Source organism: Bos indicus, chromosome 17 (assembly GCF_029378745.1).
Source record: "Bos indicus isolate NIAB-ARS_2022 breed Sahiwal x Tharparkar chromosome 17, NIAB-ARS_B.indTharparkar_mat_pri_1.0, whole genome shotgun sequence".
NCBI lineage: Eukaryota > Metazoa > Chordata > Mammalia > Artiodactyla > Bovidae > Bos > Bos indicus.
The window spans coordinates 60,771,850-60,793,278 of record NC_091776.1 but is presented as its reverse complement, the minus strand read 5'-3'; the positions used below and the strand labels follow the sequence as shown (position 1 = coordinate 60,793,278).

Sequence of the window (21,429 nt, the reverse complement as noted above, 5' to 3'; positions counted from 1 at the left end):
CAGAATGGGGAGGAATGCTGCGGTGTGACCTTGGGGAAGCCACCGGCCCTCTCTGGCGCTGGCTTGCTGAGCTGTAAGATTGGAAGGGCTTGCTTTAGATCAGACAAACTTGACGTAGAGGGCCAGAGAGTAAATATTTTGGGCTTTTCAGGCCATACAGTCTCTGTTGTATTAATAACTACTCAGTTCTACCGAATCAGCAGGAAGGCAGTCTAGACCATCTGGAAGCCAATGGGTGTGGCTGTGTGACAATAAAACTTTATTTACAGAAACAGGCAGCAGCTTGATCTGGTCCACGGGCTGCAGTGTACAAACTCCTGGTTTAGGTCACTCATGTTCCTTCTCTACCACTTCTTTATATCACATTCATGTTCTTAAGGATTTTCTTTATACAAACTCACTTTTTTTTTTTAACCTGCTCCTTACAGTTTAGGAAAACCATTGGCTTGATGAGCTAGCTGTGTATTCCTAATTGTAACATACATGTGAAAATAAACCCGTAAGTTAAAAAAAATAAAAGCTCATGGACTGCCTAAAATCATCTCGTGTACCACGGAAGGGGTTTTCCAGTGGTTCAGTGGTAAAGAATCCACCTGCAAGGCAGGAACCACAGAAGACGTGGGTTCAACCCCTGGGTCAGAAAGATCCCCTGGAGGAGGGTATGGCAACCCACTCCAGTGTTCTTGCCTGGAGAATCCCAGGGACGGCGGAGCCTGGTGGGCTGCCGTCTATGGGGTCGCACAGAGTCGGACACGACTGAAGCGATTTAGCAGCAGCAGCAGCAGCAGCAGAAGTAACTTAGCACTCATGCCACAGAAGCCTGTATTCTATGATTCACCGAAGTGTTAGTTGCTCAGTCCTGTATGACTCTTTTCGACCCCATGGATTGTAGCCCGCCAAGCTCCTCCATATGGGATTTTCCAAGCAAGAAAACTGGAGTGGGTTGACATTTCCTTCTCCAGAGCATCTTCACGACCCAGGGATTGAATCCCTGTCTCCCACATTGCAGGCAGACTCTTTACCATCTGAGCCACCAGGGAAGCCAATGCTTCATGAGACATATATATCAGCAGTTTTCTACCCACTCAGGTAGTGGGGGCCACACCCTGTATCCTGCCTGACTTTGAATACAGCGATTCTACTTTCTCTGTTTTCTCCATTGGGGTTCTGCCTGAGGCTTTTGTTTGGGAAAAGGGGTCCTGTGATCCAAAGAGTTTGGAATCCTATAAAAGTAGCTTCAAAATGAACTAGGAACTGGTGAGCTCCGAGCGAGGACATCCCAGCTCTTCCTGCATGGGGCTCTGAGTACCACACTGCTTTTTGGGTTTCTTAAAGGGAAAAACATGATTTCCCGTTACGCCTTTGACCCAGCCCTCTCTCCCGAACTAGAGATACACGTCCACCAGGAAGCTCTCCATCTCCACCTGATGGCTGTCTCCAACCAAACGCATCAAAAACCCAACTCCTGGCTTCCCTCTGGGCCAGCTCCTGCACTTGGCTGCCTTCTTTCTTCTTTTTTCCAGTTGCTAAAGTCCCCAAGCATGGCTCCACAGAGCCTACAGCCAGATCTCTAGTCTGTCCGCTGGGCTCCACCTTCTGGGACCCTGTCACCTCTTCCACTGGTCAAAGTTGCCACATCTCCCCTGGATTACTGCAAGGGCCATACCCAACTCCCCAAACCAAAATGAGCCTGCACAGTGGGCTCTCCCACCCCAGGGACCTTGCTTCCACTGCCCTGCCACTTACCCCCTCCTCTCTCACACCACCTCCTCGGGGAGCCCTCCCTCGGCCCCTCCAGACACCTCTGCATGGATAACGGCCTCAGGGGCACCAAAGGAGAAAACATTTGCTTGCCGTCTCTCCACATTCCACTGACAGCTCCTGGGGATCCTGGAAGGTTGACCCCAGCACCCAGGGCTGGGTGTGGTGCACAGACGCCTCAGTAAACACCTGTGGGATGCACGCGCCCAGGTGTTCCGGGTTCAGTCCTCTCCTTGGCTCTTCAGCAACAGGAGCCCCCAGGGATGAGGCCACGGGCTCTGTCCTCGGGAGTCAACCATCCTCCGGGAGTCTCAGGGGGTGCCCCATCACCCCGACTCTCTACCCTGGTGCCCTCCACAGCCACATTGAGCCTCCAAAAAGCTCCCGTGTACTGGGGATCAATGGCGTTTGAAGGTGTTAAAAACAAAATCAAAAAGCCTGTTAGGGGTTCATGGCAAGTAGATGCTGAGCAAGAAGAGCCTCCCTGGGGGGAAAGTGATGTGACGGATTTCATCCCAGCTGCCCTGAGGTTGGGTTTGGAGTTCTAGCACATGTTGGCCTTCCTTTCTGTACCTCAAGCTCCTCATCTGTAAGATGGGGACAGGAGTGCCGTCCACCCCTGACACAGGGTGAGGAGAGGAGGGCGTGCATTCGCAACCTGCACAGGGCCAGGCTCTCTGGTGAGCATGTGCTGCCCCGGGGCAGAAAAGGGCAGAGCTGGGCGTGTGTCCCCCGGGCAGCCCCTTGTGCCGTGTCACCTGGGGCTATGTCGCCTGCCCCTCTGATGCTCCTTTTCTGTACATCTCATAAATTTCCCTTCCACAGTGGCTGGACCAAGTGGCATCCATTCCTTCTTCAGATATTTACAAGCACCTCCACTACTCTTGCCTGGAAAATCCCATGGATGGAGGAGCCTGTTGGGCTACAGTCCATGGGGTCACGAAGAGTCGGACACGACTGAGCGACTTTACTTTCACTCTCATGCATTGGAGAAGGAAATGGCAACCCACTCCAGTGTTCCTGTCTGGAGAATCCCAGGGTCAGAGGAGCCTGGTGGGCTATACAGTCCATGGGGTCACAGAGTCAGATACAGCTGAGCAGCTAAGCATAGCACAGGTGCCAGGAAGGCGCTCAGGTGGTATGAGGGCCAGTCTAACAGGGGAGCCTGGACTGTCCAGCGTAGGGTTTGAAAAAGTCAGCTTGGGGAAGGTGCTTATTTCAACAGCTGGGGCAACAAGAGAGAACAGATTATTATTAAGCCAGGATTCTATTAATCTGCTATTATTAATACTGCTTTAAAAAAATGTTCGCATATTACTAACGAAGCTCAGCAGAGAGAACCCGAGAGGCTTTTTTTTTTTGTGTGGGATGGAAGCACGTGTTCCATTTCTGCGAGGAGTACCAAAGGGTTAAAGTCATTTTCATTAAAATTTAAATTTCAGCAGGCGCTCACTCTCCCTTCGCCGTCCTTTGAACGTTTGACTGGCAACCATTTCATATTTCAATCTCGGCAGAACAAATTGAATTAGATGTTGAAACCAAACTCGGCTCTGTTCACCAAAGCCTGCATGCTCGGCTTGCACTAATCCCCTCCTAGAGGCTGTGGAGCTCGGGCGGGCGCTGGGAGGGACGGGTCCTGCCACAAAAGACAAAAGAGCCCAAGGAAGGCCGTGAAAGGAAAGGAGGAAAAACCACGGGGGCAAAGGCTGCTGGAGATTTGTCTTCTGCCTGGTTCGTGGGTCTCAGCCTGGGAGACAGACCCTTGTTTGGATCCAGACCATCCTGGGCACCCAGCACAGAGCTGAGCCCATAGGGACGCCCAGTGTGCAATGGATGAATGAATGAATGACGGGGTGAAGATTAGCGGCTGGCTCTGAGGACTTACTGCACCAACCTCTCTCTGCCTCTGGTCTCTGCCCTCCCTCCCACCCCCATATTCTCCTGAGACACCACAAGGTGCCTGGCGTCCTTCCCAGGGTCAAGGTGCTTCCGCTCGGACCTGGGTTCTCTCTGGTCTCGTGATCCTCCATGCCAGCCTCTGCCTGGTGTGCAAACCTGCTGGAGGATGTCAGCTCGGCTCTCCCGGGAGGGAAGAGGCAGGCCTCACACCCTGGCATCACCCCAAGGCTGAGGGCCTTTGCCGGCAGGATGCTGACCAGGGCCTTTCTTTAAACGGCTCGGGTCTGTGTGATGGCCCAGAAGCGCTGACACAAGGACCCGAGCCTGGCTTACAGGCGACAGTGGTAGGGGTGCTGCTGCCCACGGGTGACCCCAGGATCCCAAGGGTTAGGAATGAGCACGGCAACACCTAGGCGGTGGCTCCTGGGGGAGGGACAACTGTGGGCCCCTCCCGAGTCTGCTGTAGGCTCTGTGTGAGGAGTGACTGCGTAAGTGCTGGGCAGAGGGCATCCCCTCCAGGCTGCCTTCCAGGATACCAGGGCTCCTTCCCATCAGGCCCTGCCTCCTGCTGACTCCCACCCAGTCCTGCCTGGGCCTCCAGCGTGGGCCCAGGTGGTCTGGCATGTACACGTGAGGTACTTGCTTCCTTAGGCATTTCCTGGGTGTAGCCCCATAAGTTTTCTTCTTTGTTGAATAATAAGAAGGATCATAATTACTACTACTACCACCATTACTTATGGAAAAGGGAATGGCAACCCACTCCAGTATTCTTGCCTGGAGAATTCCCCGTGGACAGAGGAGCCCGGTAGGCTACAGTCTATGGGGTCGCAGAGTCAGACATGACTGCATGACCATTACTCACTCACTCACCATTACTTACGGTTCACTAGGTATGAAAAATGAAAGTGTTAGTTGCTCAGTTGTGTCCGACTCTTTGTGAACCTATGGACTGTAGCCCGCCAGGCTCCTCCGTCCATGGAATTCTTCAGGCAAGAATACCGGAATGGGCAGTCATTCCCTTCTCCAGGGGATCTTCCTGATCCAGGGATTGAACCTGGGTCTCCTGTACTGCAGGCAGATTCTACACCACCTGAACCACTAGGGAAGCCCAATAGTCTGCTAAATCCTTTCCACCCATGATGTTTTTTTTTCTTTTTTCCCCCTTTGGCTGTATCACATGTCTTGCAGGATCTCAGCTCCCCAATCAGGGACTGAACTGGGTGATGGCAGTCAAAGCACCAGGGAATCTCGCATCGAAGATCTAGTTAGTCTTTATAAAAATCCTGCAGGGCTGGTTCTCTTTACACCCATTTTAAAGATATGAGAATCAAGGCAAGAGGTGCTGAGGTCACACAGGCGGTGGGTGACACTGCTGAGATCCCAAACCAGGCCTTCCTGGGCTCAGGGCCCGTGTGTTCTGCAGCCCTACCCACTCCTGCAGGCTGACCCCTTGTGTCTGGAGCAGGGCTGGGACCCTCTTCATCCATCAGAGGTGTCTGTCCCGCCAGGCTCAGGTGCCTCAGCCGCCCCTTTCTCCTGTCCAGGCCCCAGGTGTCAACACCCTGAGCTCAGAGGCCTTGTCCAGGTACAGATGGCCCCACTGCCCTCACACTCCCTGGGCTTCTGGCATCACCTGCCCTCTCCTGGGCACCTGCTCTAGTCTGGCCCCCATCAGGGGCTCTTCCTAGCTCTCCCTGGACCATCTTGGGGGACACAGGCCCTTTGGGAAGGGGTGATGCTGTCTCCTGTCTACATGAAGATCAGAAGGCTCATCCTTCTTCAGCCATGACCTCTGTGCTTTATTTCTGGAATCTCTCTCTGAGATCTGCAGTGGTTTGGGAGCAGTGACGTCCCATGATCATTCAGCTCGCCTGAAGCCCTCCCTGAAAGCCCCCCAAGCTCCACCTCCCAGGTGAGCCCAGTGACCATCAGTCTCCCCGCTGCCTTGGCTCAAAGGCATGAAGTCTCCCAGTTCACCCGGCACACGCTGGATGGATTCCTTTTCCCTAAAATGCTTTCACTTGGTCCCTTGTTCTTAAGGGGAAAGAGGTGGGCCACCTCTGGGCCAGCTAGGGCTTTATTATTACCTAGTAACACTTCATTCCACAATCCACAATAATAATGACGATGATTACGATAAAATGAGAGCTTTAGTAGTTCCCATTTAAAGAGCTACTTTCAGGGACTTCCCCGGTGGTCAGGTGGTTAAGAACCTACCTTCCAGTGCAGGGGACATGGGTTTGATCTCTGGTCAGGGAACTAACATCCCACTAAGTGTGCACACTGCAACTAGAGAAGCCTGCGTGCTACAGCCAAGACCCGGTGCAGGGGTGGGGATGGGGCTCAGTATTCCTGAGACACCTGTTCAAACTCCAAGCCCTCCCCGTGCCTTTCAGGGGCAAGATGGGCTGAGAAGGGACGTGGGGGCAGGGGCTGGGCAGAGAGACCAGCTGTGTGTGCTGCTTGTGATAAGGTGGTCAGGGGCTGACTCTCTGAGTGAGGGAGGGAAGCTTATGACTAAGATCTGAAAGTAGCAGGTAGGGTGGGAGTGGGGAAGGACAGAGTCTGGAAAAAAGTGGGGGAAGGGCGATGTCCCAGGCAGAGGGCAGAGCAAGTAAGTGCAAAGGCCCTGGGGTAGATTGTGCTGTGTGGGCCAGAGGGCCGAGAGGCAGGGGCAGGGCAGGTGAGACAGGGCCTTCTTGTCCTGGTGAAGAGGGTGATTTCATTCTAAGTGTGCTGTGGGGGTTGCCACTGTACGTCTGATGATCCAGTTTCTGGCTGTGTGTGGAGAACACAGTGCTTCTGGGTAAGGGTGGAGTCTGCTGTTGGCATCTATGAGAGCCAGGAGTGGCATGAAGCTGGGGTGACGAGGAACCCTGAAATCTCTAGGGGTGTGGAAGCAACTGCTTCTATTTGTTTATGGTGGGGGGACCCTTCCACTCCAGACAGGGAGCCCCCAGGGTGGGAGGCAGAGAGGCCAGGCTGGGGCAGGCAGGCAGGCAGGCAGGGAGGGGCCGTGGTCTCCCTGTGCGCCGCGTGAGTGGCTGCTGTTTCTTCCCTTGCGGCCCCCTCAGACCATCAGCTTCCTGACCTCCCTGCTCCCATGCTATTACTCAGCTTTCTTGGGCTTGGTCTGTGGATTGCGAGCTTTTTCTCTTGGACACAGAGAAGGCAGTAAGGCATGAAGGTCAAAGAAAGACTCGAGGCCTGGGCGTCAGACGGAGTCTCATCCTGCGGATCCCCGAAGCTCTCTGGGTCTCACAGCACCCCTGTGACGGAGGCGCGGTCAGCACCAGCCCATTTTAAAGATGAGGAGACTGAGGAATCGAAGATTCACTGCCCCACGTTCATGAGGCTGGTGAGTGATGGATGTCACTAGGAACTCAGAATGGTCTGAACGTAGAGCCCGAGCTGGCACAGCAAAACCAGGTGGCGGCAAACCCCTCTCTGGGGACCTTCTAGTACCTTCATCTGGGTCAGTGAGATCAGTGCCAAAGTCGCCTCCTTCCGTGTCAGGCCTGCAATCTTATTTCAGGAGAATCCACATGGCCTATAAGAGGATGAGCAGTGGGGAGGGAGGGTATGGACCTCAGCCCTGTCGTTCCTGGGACCCATGGCAATGTAGAAGCCTGGTCACCGAGGGTCCCTACCCAGACGCCGTGGTCTGATGCTGGGGCTGGGGGGACACCCCACTACAGAGACTGGATGAGATGCACTGGATCTGTGTCTTTCGCTTCTGTTACATTCCTGGTATGGGCTAGGATGGGTTAGGAGGCACCTGCCTCCCAGGGAACTAGGACAAGCTCAGCCTCGCAAGGTGGTCAGCGTTGTGTGGTGTTGCCTGGATTCCAGGCCACTCTGAAAATTGCCAGATGTGGATCAGAAAGTCCTCCCAGAAAAAACACACAGAGCAAATTTTACACAGCCAGTCCGAAGACTCCAGGGCTCTGACTCGGAGCCCCCCAGCCCTGCAAATGAAGAGGGAAATGAAAATGCTGATGAGTGCTTGCTCTGGGCTTTACTTGGATTGACTGGTGTGGTCCCAGCACCATCTGTGAGGTAGGCACAAGATCACGCCCATTTTACAGAAAGAGAAGCCAAGGCTCAGATGGAACCTTGCTGGTCTACAGTCACAAAGCTGGGGGCAGCTGGGCTGGGATTCAGGCCCAGGGCAGATAGGCTACTGCTCTTTCCTGTCCATCACCCCATCTTGGTATGTGCTAGGCTGGGATCTCCAATAGGTCTGGGATGAGCCTCGGGACCCCGCTGGCCAGGACTGGGGACCTGCTCGCATTTGCGGGGTCCCCGGTCCGTGAGCAGAGGGTGTCTGCCGTTAGTGGATGCGGCTGAGCTCCACCAACGAGCTGATGTCTGGGCTCGGAGCCTGGTGCTTTGTGAGTGGCCCCACGGTCAGTGTGGACGGACGGAGGACTAAACCACAGCTCGAAGTCCGAGTGGCGAGGAAGGGGCAGGACAGAGTCCATGTCCCGGACTCTGAGCCGTCTATCCCTTGAGGAGACGGAGGTGGGAACTCCAGCTCAGCAGCCCTAGAAGGGGACAAGAAGAGAAGCTGCTGGAGCCTTACATGCTTGGCACCATGTCTGCATTCTTTTTGATGAATTTGATTCCTTCTTGCTAAAGCCCTACGTGGTGGGAACCAGTTAGTGAGGCGGAGGCTGGGCCCAGGGAGGCGAGCTGACTCGGCTGGGGTCCCTGGTCTATGCTGGCCGGAGCGGGGTGTGGTGGGGTGGGGGGCTTCACGCCCAGCTCCACAGAGTGGCCGTTACCCTGGGGATTGTTCTGGGGTTGTGGGCAGTGGGGCCTGAAGGTCCTCACTACCATGCAGTTGCCTGCCCTGGAGTGAGCACCCCGAAGTCCCTCTGTGTTCTGACCTTCGCCCCAGGCAGATGGGCCCTGCCTGCGTCTCGGGGTTGCTGGGAGGAGGAGCGAGCCGGGGGACTCGGGGCTGGGAGGTTTGGCCACTTCTGGGTCCCTGTGCTGCTGCGCGGGACGCCCCAGCGTGGTGGTGCCCCGGCTGCTCTCCGGGCCTCCAGTGCCGGGCACAGGGCAGGCGCAGTCAGTGCCCGGGATGCCTGGGGCTGTGAGCTGAGACCCTCGTCCCTCTGACCTTGGACCAGTGGAGCATGGGGTAGCCCTGTGGTAGGGGTGCGGAAGCCGGCGCGGCTGAGCCCGTCCCCAGGGCCCCGCTGCCACGTACCCTCGGTGCCAGCTCACAGCTGAAGGGTCTGCGCCTCGCCGTCGTCCTCGCTGTCTTCCAGCTGCTCTAGGATCTCGTCCAACACCACAGACCGCTTTTTCTTCGGGGGCTCTGTGGGCGCCCAGATGGCGAGAGAGGAGGACAGAACAGCCAACAGGGATGGGAGGCGGGAAGACAGCGGGGACAGAGAGACAGAGGGAGGGGGAGGGGAAAGCCGGGGGGTGGGGGTGGGGAGGAGGGGGAAGAAATTGAGAAAGACAGGGAAGTGGCAGGAGACGGGAGAGCAGATACAGACACGGAGGCGAGAGAGGAGGCAGAAGGAATAAGACCAGACAAGAAATGGGGGGGTGGGAAGGAGGAGGATCAAAGCAGGTATGAGAAAGGGGAAGAGAGCACAGGGAGGAAGACAGAAACGTGGAGGGTTAGTCTCTGCTTCGTCCAGGGGTGGCCCCTCTCCCAGTCCTGCCAGCCATCCCTGCCCATCATCCACCCACCCAGGAAAGAGATGGAGGAAGGCCCTTCCCAGCGGGGGCAGAGGTTAGAGCATCTCTGCGGGGTGTAGAGGGAGCCAGAGGGGCGGAATCAAGTGAGGGCAGAGGTTAGGGAACAAGTAGGAACTATTCCTGTTTGCTTGGAGGTCATGGACTCTCAATGGGGTAGTGGGCAGCTGGCATACGGCAGGTGTTCAGGAAAAGCAGGGTGACGAGATGCTCAAGGACTCCAGAGGCAACATGGAGGGAATAAGAGGTGGCTTTAGAGAAGAGGGGTTATTTGACTTGGGCTTTGAAGAGTGTGGAGGAGTTCTCTGTGAGAAGACAGGGAAGGGGACAGAGATGCACAGTGTGGAAGGACGGACGTGGCAGGCTCAGCAAAATGTATGTCTTCTGGGTCCCACACACTACTGATGACCTGCTGTGCGCCGCGGCTCGTCTTCTCCGCGATCCCACAGGCAGCTGTTGTCATCACCTGCACAAGCGCAGGGGCTGAGTGCAGGCAGCTAAGCCTGAGGTCACACAGCCAGGAAGCGGTGAAGCCAGGACCCAAGACACAGCAGAGCCCACGGTCTTTCCTATTTTCCTAAGTCTCTGGTGCTGCCCAGAGATCGCCAGGGAGACAAAGGGTAGGGCAAGAGAATGTGCTGGTTCCCTTGGCCCTCCAGGAGGGGAATTGCGGGGATGGGGGAACATCAGGCTCCGAGCTTAGATCGACTGTCTGTCTCCTGCTAATCTAACCACTCATTCATGGTGGGCTTGTTCAGAGGCAGCTGTTAGAGGCTGTCCAAATCCCCTCTCCTCCTCTGGCTCTGTGAAGTCCTCCGGATAGAACTAATCACCCCCGTGACTCTTAGCGGCCATCTCCCCAGCTGGGTCAGGGGCTCCTGCAGGCGGCGGGTCTCCCCAGGGCCCAGTCCAATGCTTGCCCTGGAGATGGAGCATCTTGGGTCTCTTCCAGGTGGTCCTGGGAGAGTGACTTGGTCTCAGATTATTTCATCTCATTCCTACGAAACGGACGCCATCACTGGCCCTTGTCTTCTCCATGGCTACCTGCCTGACCCGAGCACTCCCACTTCTCAGTGGACTCCTGGCCTCTGCGCTCACCCTTGTGGCCATCTACCCTGCCCCCAACGGCTGCACGACGGGTCCTTCCGCTCCTGCTCTGCTCCGGGAGCTCAGCTGAGTGCAGAAAGGCCGTCCTAGGACATCACTGGACTGGCCCCTCCCTGGGTCTCCCGGCTCTGCTCCTACCCAAGACTCCCCCCCCACGCCTCCTCCCCAGCGAGGACCCGCTGGCCATCGTCTACAGGAACCCCTCACTTCGAAGTGCTTCTCACCGCTGATGGCGCGCGTTTCTTCGTTTCGGGAAAGAACTGTCCTGTTTATGTCCGTGTCCCCTGCCTCAGCACACTGCTGGGCACCTAGTGGGGGCCCACGAGCAGCTGTCGAAAGGGAGGCTGAGCAAATGGGGCAGGAAGGGGCGACGCTGTGGAGCTGGCCCCTTGGGGAAGGTGAAGAAGGGGTGGGGGGCCCGCATGGCCCGAGCCCCACACCAGCATCACCAGCATCGGTAGTCACGAGGAGGAGGAGGGAGAGGGGACTGGACGGGCTAGGAGCTGAGGTGGCCACCTGCAGGGTAGTCAGCCCCTTCCTCTCCTCACCCCGGGTTTCCTCATAATCACCAGAGGTGCACAATGGCCTCTGGAAATTGAATTTGTGGGCAGGTAATAGGAGCCGGGAAATGGAAGCAAAGAGAGCCTGCAGGCCTGTCACTGACGCCCCCTCCCAGTGACTAACAACGGGGCGGGTGTGAGCACTGGGAACGGCGTGTCCCTGCTCTCCTGCACTGGCCTGGGGTCCCAGAGGGTAGCTAGTGGCGGCCAGCGGTAGTCCTGATGGTGGCAGCTACCGTCTTCACTTTGGCAGAATTGTTTCTTCTTTCCCACGGCCTGACCCACGATTCCAAGACTGATACCGGGGCGGTGCCAGGTACTGGTGCCTCTTATCCAGCTGGCCCAGGGGTGCCCTGCAGGTGGTGACTGTGGGTTACATTCCCGGTGCCCCCAGTGGCCAGCACAGGGCACCCCCAAGGGCACCGGCCCACCTGGGGGACCTTTCAGAGAAGCATGGCCCACTGTCCAGGGGCCTGGGGGCTCCGAGGGCCCCTTGCCACCTGAGTGTCCCCAGCATCACGCTGGCCTAGCCTTGCCAGACTGAACCCTGTGAGGTGGGAACTGGGGCGATCTTGTCCCAGGGCTCAGCACACAGTAGGTCATCATCTGGAGAACACAAGAGTGGACAAATGAACGGACAAATGAATGAGTAAGTCCTTCTTGGGCACTGAGGTGGGGAACTTTAAAATAATAAAACAGCAGTTGTCAGGATAATAATTAAACAGAGGCGGGACAAGAGGTGCTGATCCTGGGGAAACTGAGGCCCGGTGAGGGCATGGCTGGAAGAGGAGACACACGGGACATGTACTTTAGAAACGGGGCCGCACCTGAGCCTTACACAGCTCCCCTGCCCCCGGTGTGAGACCACTGCCCCCATTTCACAGATGGGAAAACAGAGGTGCAGGGAAACGCATGCCCCCCAAGGCCCCCCAGCTGACACATGGCAGCCCCTGGCTTCCACCTCAGACAGTTCAGTTTGCAACACGCATCCTCTGTATTGGGAGGGGAAGGGCATCTTCTGACGGGCCCCCCAGGGGGCAGGGATGTGTGGAGGGGCCCAGGTCACCCAGGACTCTGACAGGGCAGGTGGTCACAGTCTGGATTGAGGATTGGCTGCACTGGCCTTGGCTCTTCCCGAGCTGGGTGACCCTGGGCAGGGCATGTGCCCGGTCCGGGATTGAACCCCTCATGTACCAAATGGGGGGACATGGCTGTTCTCCTACCCCTCTTCTCTGCAGCCGCCTTCCGTTGTCTTTCTGACCTCCCCTGAGGGTGAGGGCTCCTCCTTCCTTTGAAAACCCCTCAAAGCCCCTGGACTTGTCCCCAGCACCTGTCATAACTGAGCTCAGGAATGGCTGGCACTGACCCCGCAGCCCCAAGCACTGACTGGAGGCTGGAGGCTGTGTGCCGCAGACTGAGCCCTTCCGGGCCTCAGTATCCTCATCTGTAATATGGGCCACTAGGACTGCCCACCTCAGGGCTGCGGCGAGGACTGAAGGAGAGAAAGAAGCGACACCAGCACCTGGTGAGGGCTCCACGGCAGTGCCGAGGCCACCACCTTTACTTATCACTCACATCAGAGGTGCTGACTTAACATGTCCCGCTACCATCAGGCCAGGGAGCACCACTGGTGGGGTGGGCTACCATCAGGCCAGGGAGTGCCACTGGTGGGGGGGGTGCTGTCATAGGAAGGCCAGTACATAGCAGGTGATCAATAAAAGGGAAAGGAACGAAGTGATTTGGTTCGTCAAGGCCAAAGCAAGTACAACCCAATCCCCACCTCCTCCAGTCACTGACCGGAGAGGCGCAGGGGTCTCCCCTGGGGGCTGTGGGGGAGGGGGGGGGGAAGTCATTAGCAACCAGCCGACTTCACGGCCCAGAAGTGAGACGGTCTGAGGTCACGGCGCTGCCGTTGCGCACTCGGTGACCTTGGGCAGGTCACTTGTGCTCCCTGGGTCTCGGCTGTCTCGTCAGTCCACTGGGGGTGGGCACAGGACTCATCTACCTCCTGGGGCGGTGGCGAGGATTAGCAAGTTTATGGGAGCTTGGCACCCCGAGGGCTCAGCACCCGGGGGGGCCTGGCATATCTGGCTCAGGCTGGGCCCCCAGCACCGCCCTCCCCGGAGGACGTGTCAGGCCCCGAGTCCCCACCGAGCAACACCCAGCACCCCCTGCTGGCCCTGCCCGCATGCGGAGCGCCCCGCTTGCCGGGAACAGCTGCTCAAATCCTATTTCCCCGACATCAAAAGCCTCAGTGGGTTTTCACCAAACAAACATAATGCAGAGCCGGAGAAAGGTGTAAAATAAATAAACGAAACAAGCTGTGCGTTTTCTTTCCGTATTACAGCTGCACCCGAAGATAAACAACAAGTGAATGTCACCAAACATCAATACCCGAGAAATTAACTTGACAAAGAGCTCAGCCGTCCCCCAACAACCCCCCAGTCCTGCCCCCGTCCCCCCCCACCGCCCCCCAACCACCCTCCAACTACCATTTTGCATTTCTGGAGTTCCCCATCTAATGATTTTATTTTTCAATTAATTCCTTGACAGAATGCCAGCCCGCGTCTCTCTCCCGTCCCTGGCTGGCGCTGTCGCCCTGCGTGCAAGGCGGGGGGCGGGCAGGGGGAAGGGTACGGGCGGGGGCAGGGGGCTGTTGGGAGGAGGAGAGGAAGCTTCATGGCTGGTCAGGGAGGAGGGGGTTCTGGAAGGGACCCCAGTGTGACCGGTCGTGGACAAGGGGTTTGCGACCGATGGCGTGGCCGGCTGGAGCCAGGCTGCCCAGATCGCAGGTGAGGCTGCTGTCCCCGCTGGGCTACCGGGGGCCTGGCCTCCCCGCTCTGTGCTCCGTCTCGGCAGGTACTGAAGAGCACCTGGCTTCACGGGGGCCGAAGAGCCATCAGCAGGGCAGAGGTGCTGAAGGCCTTTACAACAGAGCCCTGTACCCACGAGGCATGCGATGAAGGTGAGCCAACCCTGACTGTCATCAGCGGGTGCAGTGACGGAGAACACATGGGCCGGCCACCTCCCTCCTGCATGAGACGAACGAGAGTGGTGGCACCAACCCTGGACAGGTAACAGTGGCCGTGGCGGCTACCCCTTCCTGGGGGTCACCCACGGCGTCAGCGGGCAACCTGGGGATGTATTAACAGCTCCCTACCCACATGGAGGGCCAGGGGCCTTCTCTGGCTACGAGGGCACCCCTGGCCCCAGCACAGGGGAGGCTGGCAGTGATGGGGACTGAAGCCCCCTGAAAAGATGTCCCGGCTCCTTCGACTTCTGGGGGACAGTTCGGAGCGGCACAGCTCTAGGGGGGTCCCCCCGGGCTGCATACTGCACACACACTGCCTACCGGCTCCCCTCCCAGCTGCTCTGCTGGGAGCCTTACCCACACCTCAGGGGCTGCTTCCGGGGAACCCAAACTAAGGCACGCAAACGGCAGACACTGTGTCTACAGGTGAGCAAACGGCACGAAGCAGGGCCTCACGGGGCCAGCACACTGAAGAGCGTCTGGACTTGCTGACATCATTGATTAAAAAAAAAAAAAGTTACTAATATGGAAAAATGGGAAAGGCTACACAAGAGCCTCCATTTCTAGTTTCTCTTGAAACCGGCTAACCTGGGCACACCGGGCCCATGTCCCCACCTAAGGGTAACTGATGGGCTGTGTGCTGGTTGCTCCTGGAGATGGAGGCCTCACTCATTTGGGTGTTTTATGACTGTTCCGGGAGGCCCGAAGCTCGCTGCTCCCCGAGATGAAGGGCAGGTGAGGCAAAGTATAAAGTGCAGGCCCGTGTAGCGGGTTTCCCCTATTAAACCCGAAACAGGCGACTCCAACAGGCTGGGGGCGGCGGGAAAGGGTAGCAGGTGTAACCCTCTCCCGTCTGTCCCTCAAGGGGAGGAGAGGAAGGAGGCTGGGGTGGGGAGTAGAGGGTGGCATTCCAGGTGTGGACAGGGCACCACCGCCTTCAGATGGCCTGCTGCCCCAGGCCATCGGGCACACGAGGCGCTGGAGACAGGGTGTGGGCCCTGTCGGCGGGGGTGGGGAGGGGGTGTTGGGCACCCCGAAGGCTGGCCTAGTGTCTGAGGCTGCCCGCTCTTGGGAGCCCTGCCTCCCATGCTCCAGACTTGCGGACCCCGTGGGCAAAATCCTCAGATTCCCAGACAGGTCTGCATCCCAGGGCTCTGTTCACAGTAGGCGCACACTAGACGCTCACAGAATAATGGGCAGTGTGTAGACAGGACCAGCCTGGCTCCCACGACCAAACCAGTGGCACTTTATTGGTACAAGGAGGCTGTTTCAAGGAGGTACCTTTTCAAAGCACAGCTGGTTCCCAAGAAGCACGTGTGATCTGAAAGAATCTTCTCTGAGCCAGCAGGCGGGAGACTGGGCCCCAGGCCCACCTGTGCCACCTCAAGGATTTAAGGGAGTCACTTAACTCCATTCCTCAGTGTTCCTATCTGTTAAATGGGGATAGTGCCTGCTCTCCTGATCTCAGGCCTTGAAGGTTCCAGCCTTTAGTCATTCATAGCAAGTAGTCGTTGAACACACACACACACACACACACAGTAGTCACTGAATACACACACACACACACACTGTACCAGGCCTGGTGCTAGGGATCAGCTGCCAAGAAAACCACAAATGACAAACCGAACCAGTAGCCACAGAGGCCACGCTGGGTCCCGGTGCTGGCAGAGGTGGGCTGTGAGCTGTCACTTGCACTAGGAGTCACCTCTGTCACTCACACCAGTGATCACCCCAGTCACCTCTGACCTACTCGAGTCTCGTGCTCCTATCTGTAGAAAGGGCGTGACCGAAGTGGCCACTGCAGAGCAGTCAACAAATAAGGTGTGGACACCCACAACCCAATGCCAGGTACGCAGAAGCGTAAAAACACAGGTGTCTTCGAAGAACACCCGGAGGGCGGGCAGTGCTCAGGAAACGGGGAAGCCAGTGGGCTGAGCTAGAGCCCAGAGAACCCTGCATCCCTGGGCCTTGAGCCCAGCTCTCTGGGCTGCAGGCAGCGGAATGGGCATGGACTCACAGGCCTCCCACGAGCCGGGAGATATCACTGCCCCATTTTTCAGATGCAGTAGCAGCTGTTCTAGGGCTTTGGGGAAGATGTGCCCACGTGGGACCCTGAGCTCAGATCGGGCTGGTCCCGGGGCCTTCCTGTCACACCCCAGAGACACGTGTGTCCCCTGGCTCTGCTGCCCGCCCTGCAGGGGGAGCCAGCGGCCCAGACTCCTCAGAAGGCACTCCTAGACAGGAAGGGTGTGAAACAGACGCAGGCCATGTGTCAGCACCCCCTTGCCTGCATCAGCTGTTTTTTTTCTCCAGGAGCTACTGAGCTTCCTTGGTGGTCCAGCGGCTAAGACTCTGAGCTCTCAATGCAGGGGGCCTAAGCTTGATCCCTGCTCAGGGAACTAGATACCCACACGCCACAAGAGTTCACAGGCTGCAACTAAAGCTTATACATGCTGCAACAAAGATGGGGCACAATTAAAATTTAAAAAAAAGCTGCTATTGGTTCCCAACCCATAGCCTGATAGAATCATCTAGAAAACCTCTGATACCTGGACCCTACTCCCAGAGGTTCTGATGCAAATGGCCTGGGGTGGGCATTGGTTACTGTGACTACTGCTATGATTACTCACAGTGCTCAGGACTCAGGTCGACCTTGCTGTGCTCTGGGCATCCTGGGGGCCTAGGAGTTACAGGTAGCTGGGCTGGTGGGCTCCCATCCACGGGGGTTGGTGAAGCTGCCTGGCCTGGATTATTGTGGATTTAGTCCCTGGTAGGGCCTTGGGGCTGGGCTAAGCCTGGGGACTTTGGGGCTTGGTCCAGCACATGTCTGCATTAGTTACAGATGCTGGAGAGGCCTGTATAGGCTGGGGAGGCAGTGGGGAGGCCAAAGGAAGGTGACTCACTGCAGAGGACCAAAAAAAAAAAAAAAAAGGAAAAGAAACCAGGAGAGGCAGAAGGTGCCCCCCACTCTCCTGTCTCGGGCCTGGAGAGATCTTCCCATTTCTGGGGGCTTGGTCAGCATTAGATCCCTGTCCCTTTTCTCTTGGCAAAGTCCTTGGGTTGGGAGTAGAGGCTCAAAAGAATCAGTAACATCATCTCAAGAGGCCAAGGTGGGATGCTGTCTGTACCAGGATCTGTAAGTGCAAAGGCCTAAAGGCGCCAGGGAGGAATGTGATGGAGTTAATCGGTCTGAGCGGTGACCACAGGGACGGACGCGAACTGTGGCAAAAGGGGGAAAAACAACAACAATAAACAAACAGCCCATGTAACCCGGCCCCAGCTACCCTGTGAGTGCAGGACCAGGAGCGGTCAGATCTTATTTTTCAAGAGAGGCCAATAAGAGAAGCCACTGTAATGAGAAGCCCAAGTACCGCAACTGGAGAGGAGACCCGCGAGTCCCAACTAGAGAAAGGCCCGGGTGCCGCAACGAAGACCCAGCACAGCCAAAACTAAGTAAGTAAAATTTATAATAATATTAATTCAAAAAACCCGCCTTATTTCCTATCTTCTAGGCAAAATACAGACCCGCGATCTTATCGACGGCTCACCAGAGCGGCCTGCTTCACTCTCTCTCCCCTCTGCCTACAGGGCCCCACTAGCTTCACTTGTGGCCCTGAGCAGTAACGACAACCTCCTCGTCCATGTGTTTTCCTTGGGTTTCTCAGGCCTGGGCCAGCCTACGGTTCAGAAACAAACCGGCCACCCCCTGCCACCAGCCACAGACCCGAAGGCGAGTCCACCCTCCTCCAGCCCCTATTTCTAGCACTTTGGTCCCCAGGTCCCTGAACCTTCATCCAATCCGGGCTCGGCCCCTTCCCCTCCCAAGTTGCTCTGAAATTCTCCTTCTGTCAGTTTAATTCTGTGATCGATGAGGAAGAGCAGGAGAAATGGCCCGGCACAGCTGGTTTCCCCGTTAGCCCTAGCAGGGATTCCTGGCCTCGCTGGCGATGGCTGAGTGAAATGTTTGCAGAACGCAGAGAACACAAGTCAATAACAATTTAGCTGGATTGGGAGCAAGTACCTTCTCCGCACGGACAGCCACTCCCGGGGGAAGGCGGAGACAGTGTGCAGGATATTGCCGGAGCGCTTGGAAATATTTCCAAAACACCACTCAAAGAAGATCGGGGCATGGGGTGGGTGGGAGCAAGGGGGAGGGGGTGCCCAGGGAGACACCTGCTCTGGCTTGCTCCAGGCCCCCTCCAGCCTCCCCAGCGCCTCTGCAGGGAGAAAACACTCGGCTCTCGGAGCCTGGCTCCCTCCCCACGGCCCAGCCATTGGTACTCTTGCTAGCAGTTGCCACCACGGAGCCACCATGACTGAAACCGCTCCTGCTTCCTGATTTTTCTTCTCTCGATTCTGCCTCCATCAGCTGGGGTGGCCGGGTGTCGAGGAAGAGTGTGTTTCCTGGTCAGTTTCAACCTCTCCTGCTGTGGCCCGTCAATATGGCTGGGAGCAGGAGAAGGAACTAAATTCAGCACCCTGGACAGGGATGCGCAGCCACTTCCAAGGGGCAGGGGTGAAACACCTCCTGTAAAGCACCCCGGGGCCCATGGTGGCCTTTACTCTGTTGGGACCCTTGGTGGCAATCCAGGACAGTCTTCCCTCGCCTCCTGGGTCTTTCGAGGCCTCTGGAACAAGGGCTGCCACTGCGAAGCCTTAAGGTGGGAATGAGAGACACCCAAATGGAATAAAAATGAGGTGAGGGGAGCTTATGGGAACCTTCTGTCTCCAGGTAGCTGGCAAGATCCATGGCAGACGGATATTTTGAATAATAAATTCTGTGACTCCACATGCTTGCTCAAACTTTCCTGACTGTGATTTTTAAAGCCTGAAGATTATGTTTTCATGGCCAAGATCAAGGAGGCCATTTGCAAGGGCTAGCATGGGGATAACAGGCTCTCCTGGTCCCCGATCTTTTGAAAATGTGCCGTCCGGTGAATGATTAAGTTACAGAAGGGGAGGGTTTGGTGAACTGTTGCGGGCTTTAAATATCATTTGTATGCTGATGACTTCCAAATTTATATCTCTGCCTGGACTTCGCCCCTGAGCTCCGAACTCATAGATCTATCTGCCTGACATCCCACGGTGAGTCCTAATAGGTGTCTCAAACCCGACGTGTCCAGATCACCTCCCCCCACCACCCGCTCTTCCCAGCTTCATCATCACGTGGCAGCACCATCCTCTGAAAGGCTCGCTTTGAGCAAATAACTCCATTCTGGCCTTAATTTCCCCTCTGCCTTCCAGAGGCAAGTCTGGCCAGCTGTATCTTTACCGCATATGCTCAAACCACTGCCTTCTGTCCACCCCTCTGGTCTCCGTCCCTGCTCAGACCACCGCCCTGGTCAGCTGGGACGACTACATTGGGACTCCTATTCCATATTCTTGCCCGGTGTAGCAGCGAGCATGAAGTATGAAGTGTGATACAACGGGCCATGGCATTCCCCAGTTTAAATCTTTGAGGGACTTCCCATGTAACTTGATGAAAAGTCAGGCTTCCTGCACCACCCCTTAAGATCCCACGCCACAAAGATCCCACGAGGGAGCCCTGCTGGCCTCTGTGGCTTTGTTTCCGACCACGCTCCACCCGGGACTTCTTCTCCAGCCACAGTGGCCTGCTATGAGCAGCCTTCTGCCCCGGGGCCTTTGCACCTGCGGCTCCCTCTGCCTGGAAGGATGTCCCCCCAGTTCTTGGGCTGGCCGGCTTCTTTCCCTCACACAAAAACACCAACGCCTGGGAAAGACTTTTGCAACTGTTAGAGGAACACTGACTGAAGCTGCCCGCCCTGGCCAGGCACTGTAGGAGTCATGTGCATGAATTATTTTAAAACAGAAGGTCCTGGTGAGGAACATGGAGCTAACAAGCCCCTACCAGCCAGAAGAATTTGGGAAAAGTCAAAAGGAGAGAGGAGACACCAGTCCATATGTCCTACCCACCTTCTCAGAATCCTCCTCACTGGAATCCATCTTGGCTGAGCAATGCATGTGCCACCGGGAATGGAGTCTGAATGATTGGCCAGAGACAACCCGGAAACTAACCCCATCACCATAAACCCTGAGACTACATGGCAGAGCGGTCCTGTTGGGCTCCCTTACCCTCCTGCTTCCCACCTAGGCGTCCCTTCCCCAATAATCTCTTGCTTTGTGAGCGCATGTGTCTCCTTGGACAATTCATTTCTGAGTGTTAGACAAGAGCCCACTCTTGGGCCTTGGAAAGGGTCCCCCTTCCTGCAACAAAAACCACCACATTTGGAATCTCTCCTCCCTCCTCCCACCCTTGAGGAGAATAAATTAGCCTTCTGCATTTCCTGCACAGAGCTTGCGATCATCAGAACTTTCTTGTCATCACTTTTTAAATCATTAGTCTCTCCCACTCAAACACCAGCTCCATGAGGGCAGGGACTGTCTCTTCTGGTGGCTGCTTTGTCCTTGCTGCCAAGTTAAGGCTGGGTAATTAGACGATCAATGGGGAATTGAGGGTGTGAATGATCAGAATGGGAAGCAAGGCTCTGGAGCCTCTGCTCCAGGAAAAGCTGGGGGATTCCTAGGCAGAGGACTTGAGGTAGGAGGATGAGACTGTGATTATCATGCCTCTAAAACAGTACACTCTCTGAGAAAGGGGGGTTATGTGGGAGAAATTAGCCACCCACATGGCTTCAGACATAAAAGAAGGGCAGCCATTTCACAAGCCCTAGGGGCAGTAAACTTTTTCTCTAAAAGGGGAGACAGTAAATATTTTAGGGTTTTGTGGGCCGTAGGGTCTCTGTCATAACTACTCAACTCTGTCCTTATGATGTGAAGACACAGCTAGAGACTTTATGTGAAAAATGGGCATGGCTGTGTGCCAAAAAACAGCTGTATTTACAAAAATGGGCTTTAGGCTGGATCTGGCTGTGGGCTGTAGTTTGTAACCATGGTCCTACTTGGACCATGGAACCCAGATCTGATAAAAGGTGCGGGGATAATTTTAGGGATTTAGGAACTGCTGGGGTCTCGGCAGTGGTGATAGGGTGAGCTGTCCTATAGTGTGCAAAGATGAGTGTCCTCAGGAAAAGTCACTTGACCCTTCTGCGGCTGTTTTCACCTCCGAAAAACGGGAACAGCACCTCTTTCTAGGGAGTTTGAGGCTAAAATGAGATAGCGCGTGAAACCTGGCACCGCCCCCGGTGCACGGTACATCTTCAACAAAGCTCTCTCCTCTTTCTCTGACTTCATCTTTAACAAGGAGGCACTTGACTGCCTCTCTTCTGACCAGTGGGGTTTCAAGGGTCAAGGTTAGGGCTCCCTGGCAGCACAGCACACAGGGCTGCTCTCAGAGAGTCCAGGACACATTAGATGCTCCATTAAAAGGGGCCC

General features: G+C 56.2%; 1 protein-coding gene across 4 annotated transcripts in view; it reads right to left on the bottom strand.

Moving 5' to 3' along the window:
• Positions 1-242: 242 nt before the first annotated feature.
• Positions 243-21,429, bottom strand: part of RBM19 (RNA binding motif protein 19) — a 128,339-nt gene continuing 107,152 nt past the window's right edge. For 3 of the 4 annotated variants that reach the window (XM_070769615.1, XM_070769617.1, XM_070769618.1), the window contains 2 exons: positions 8,879-8,989; positions 7,654-8,207 (listed from right to left, as the gene is read on the bottom strand). In XM_070769615.1, the coding sequence (XP_070625716.1) occupies positions 8,892-8,989 (98 nt within the window). In that variant the 3' untranslated portion in view covers positions 7,654-8,207; positions 8,879-8,891. Of the gene's footprint in view, positions 7,629-7,653; positions 8,208-8,878; positions 8,990-21,429 lie in introns of those variants that run through there. The other variant, XM_070769616.1, reaches the window with a different exon arrangement.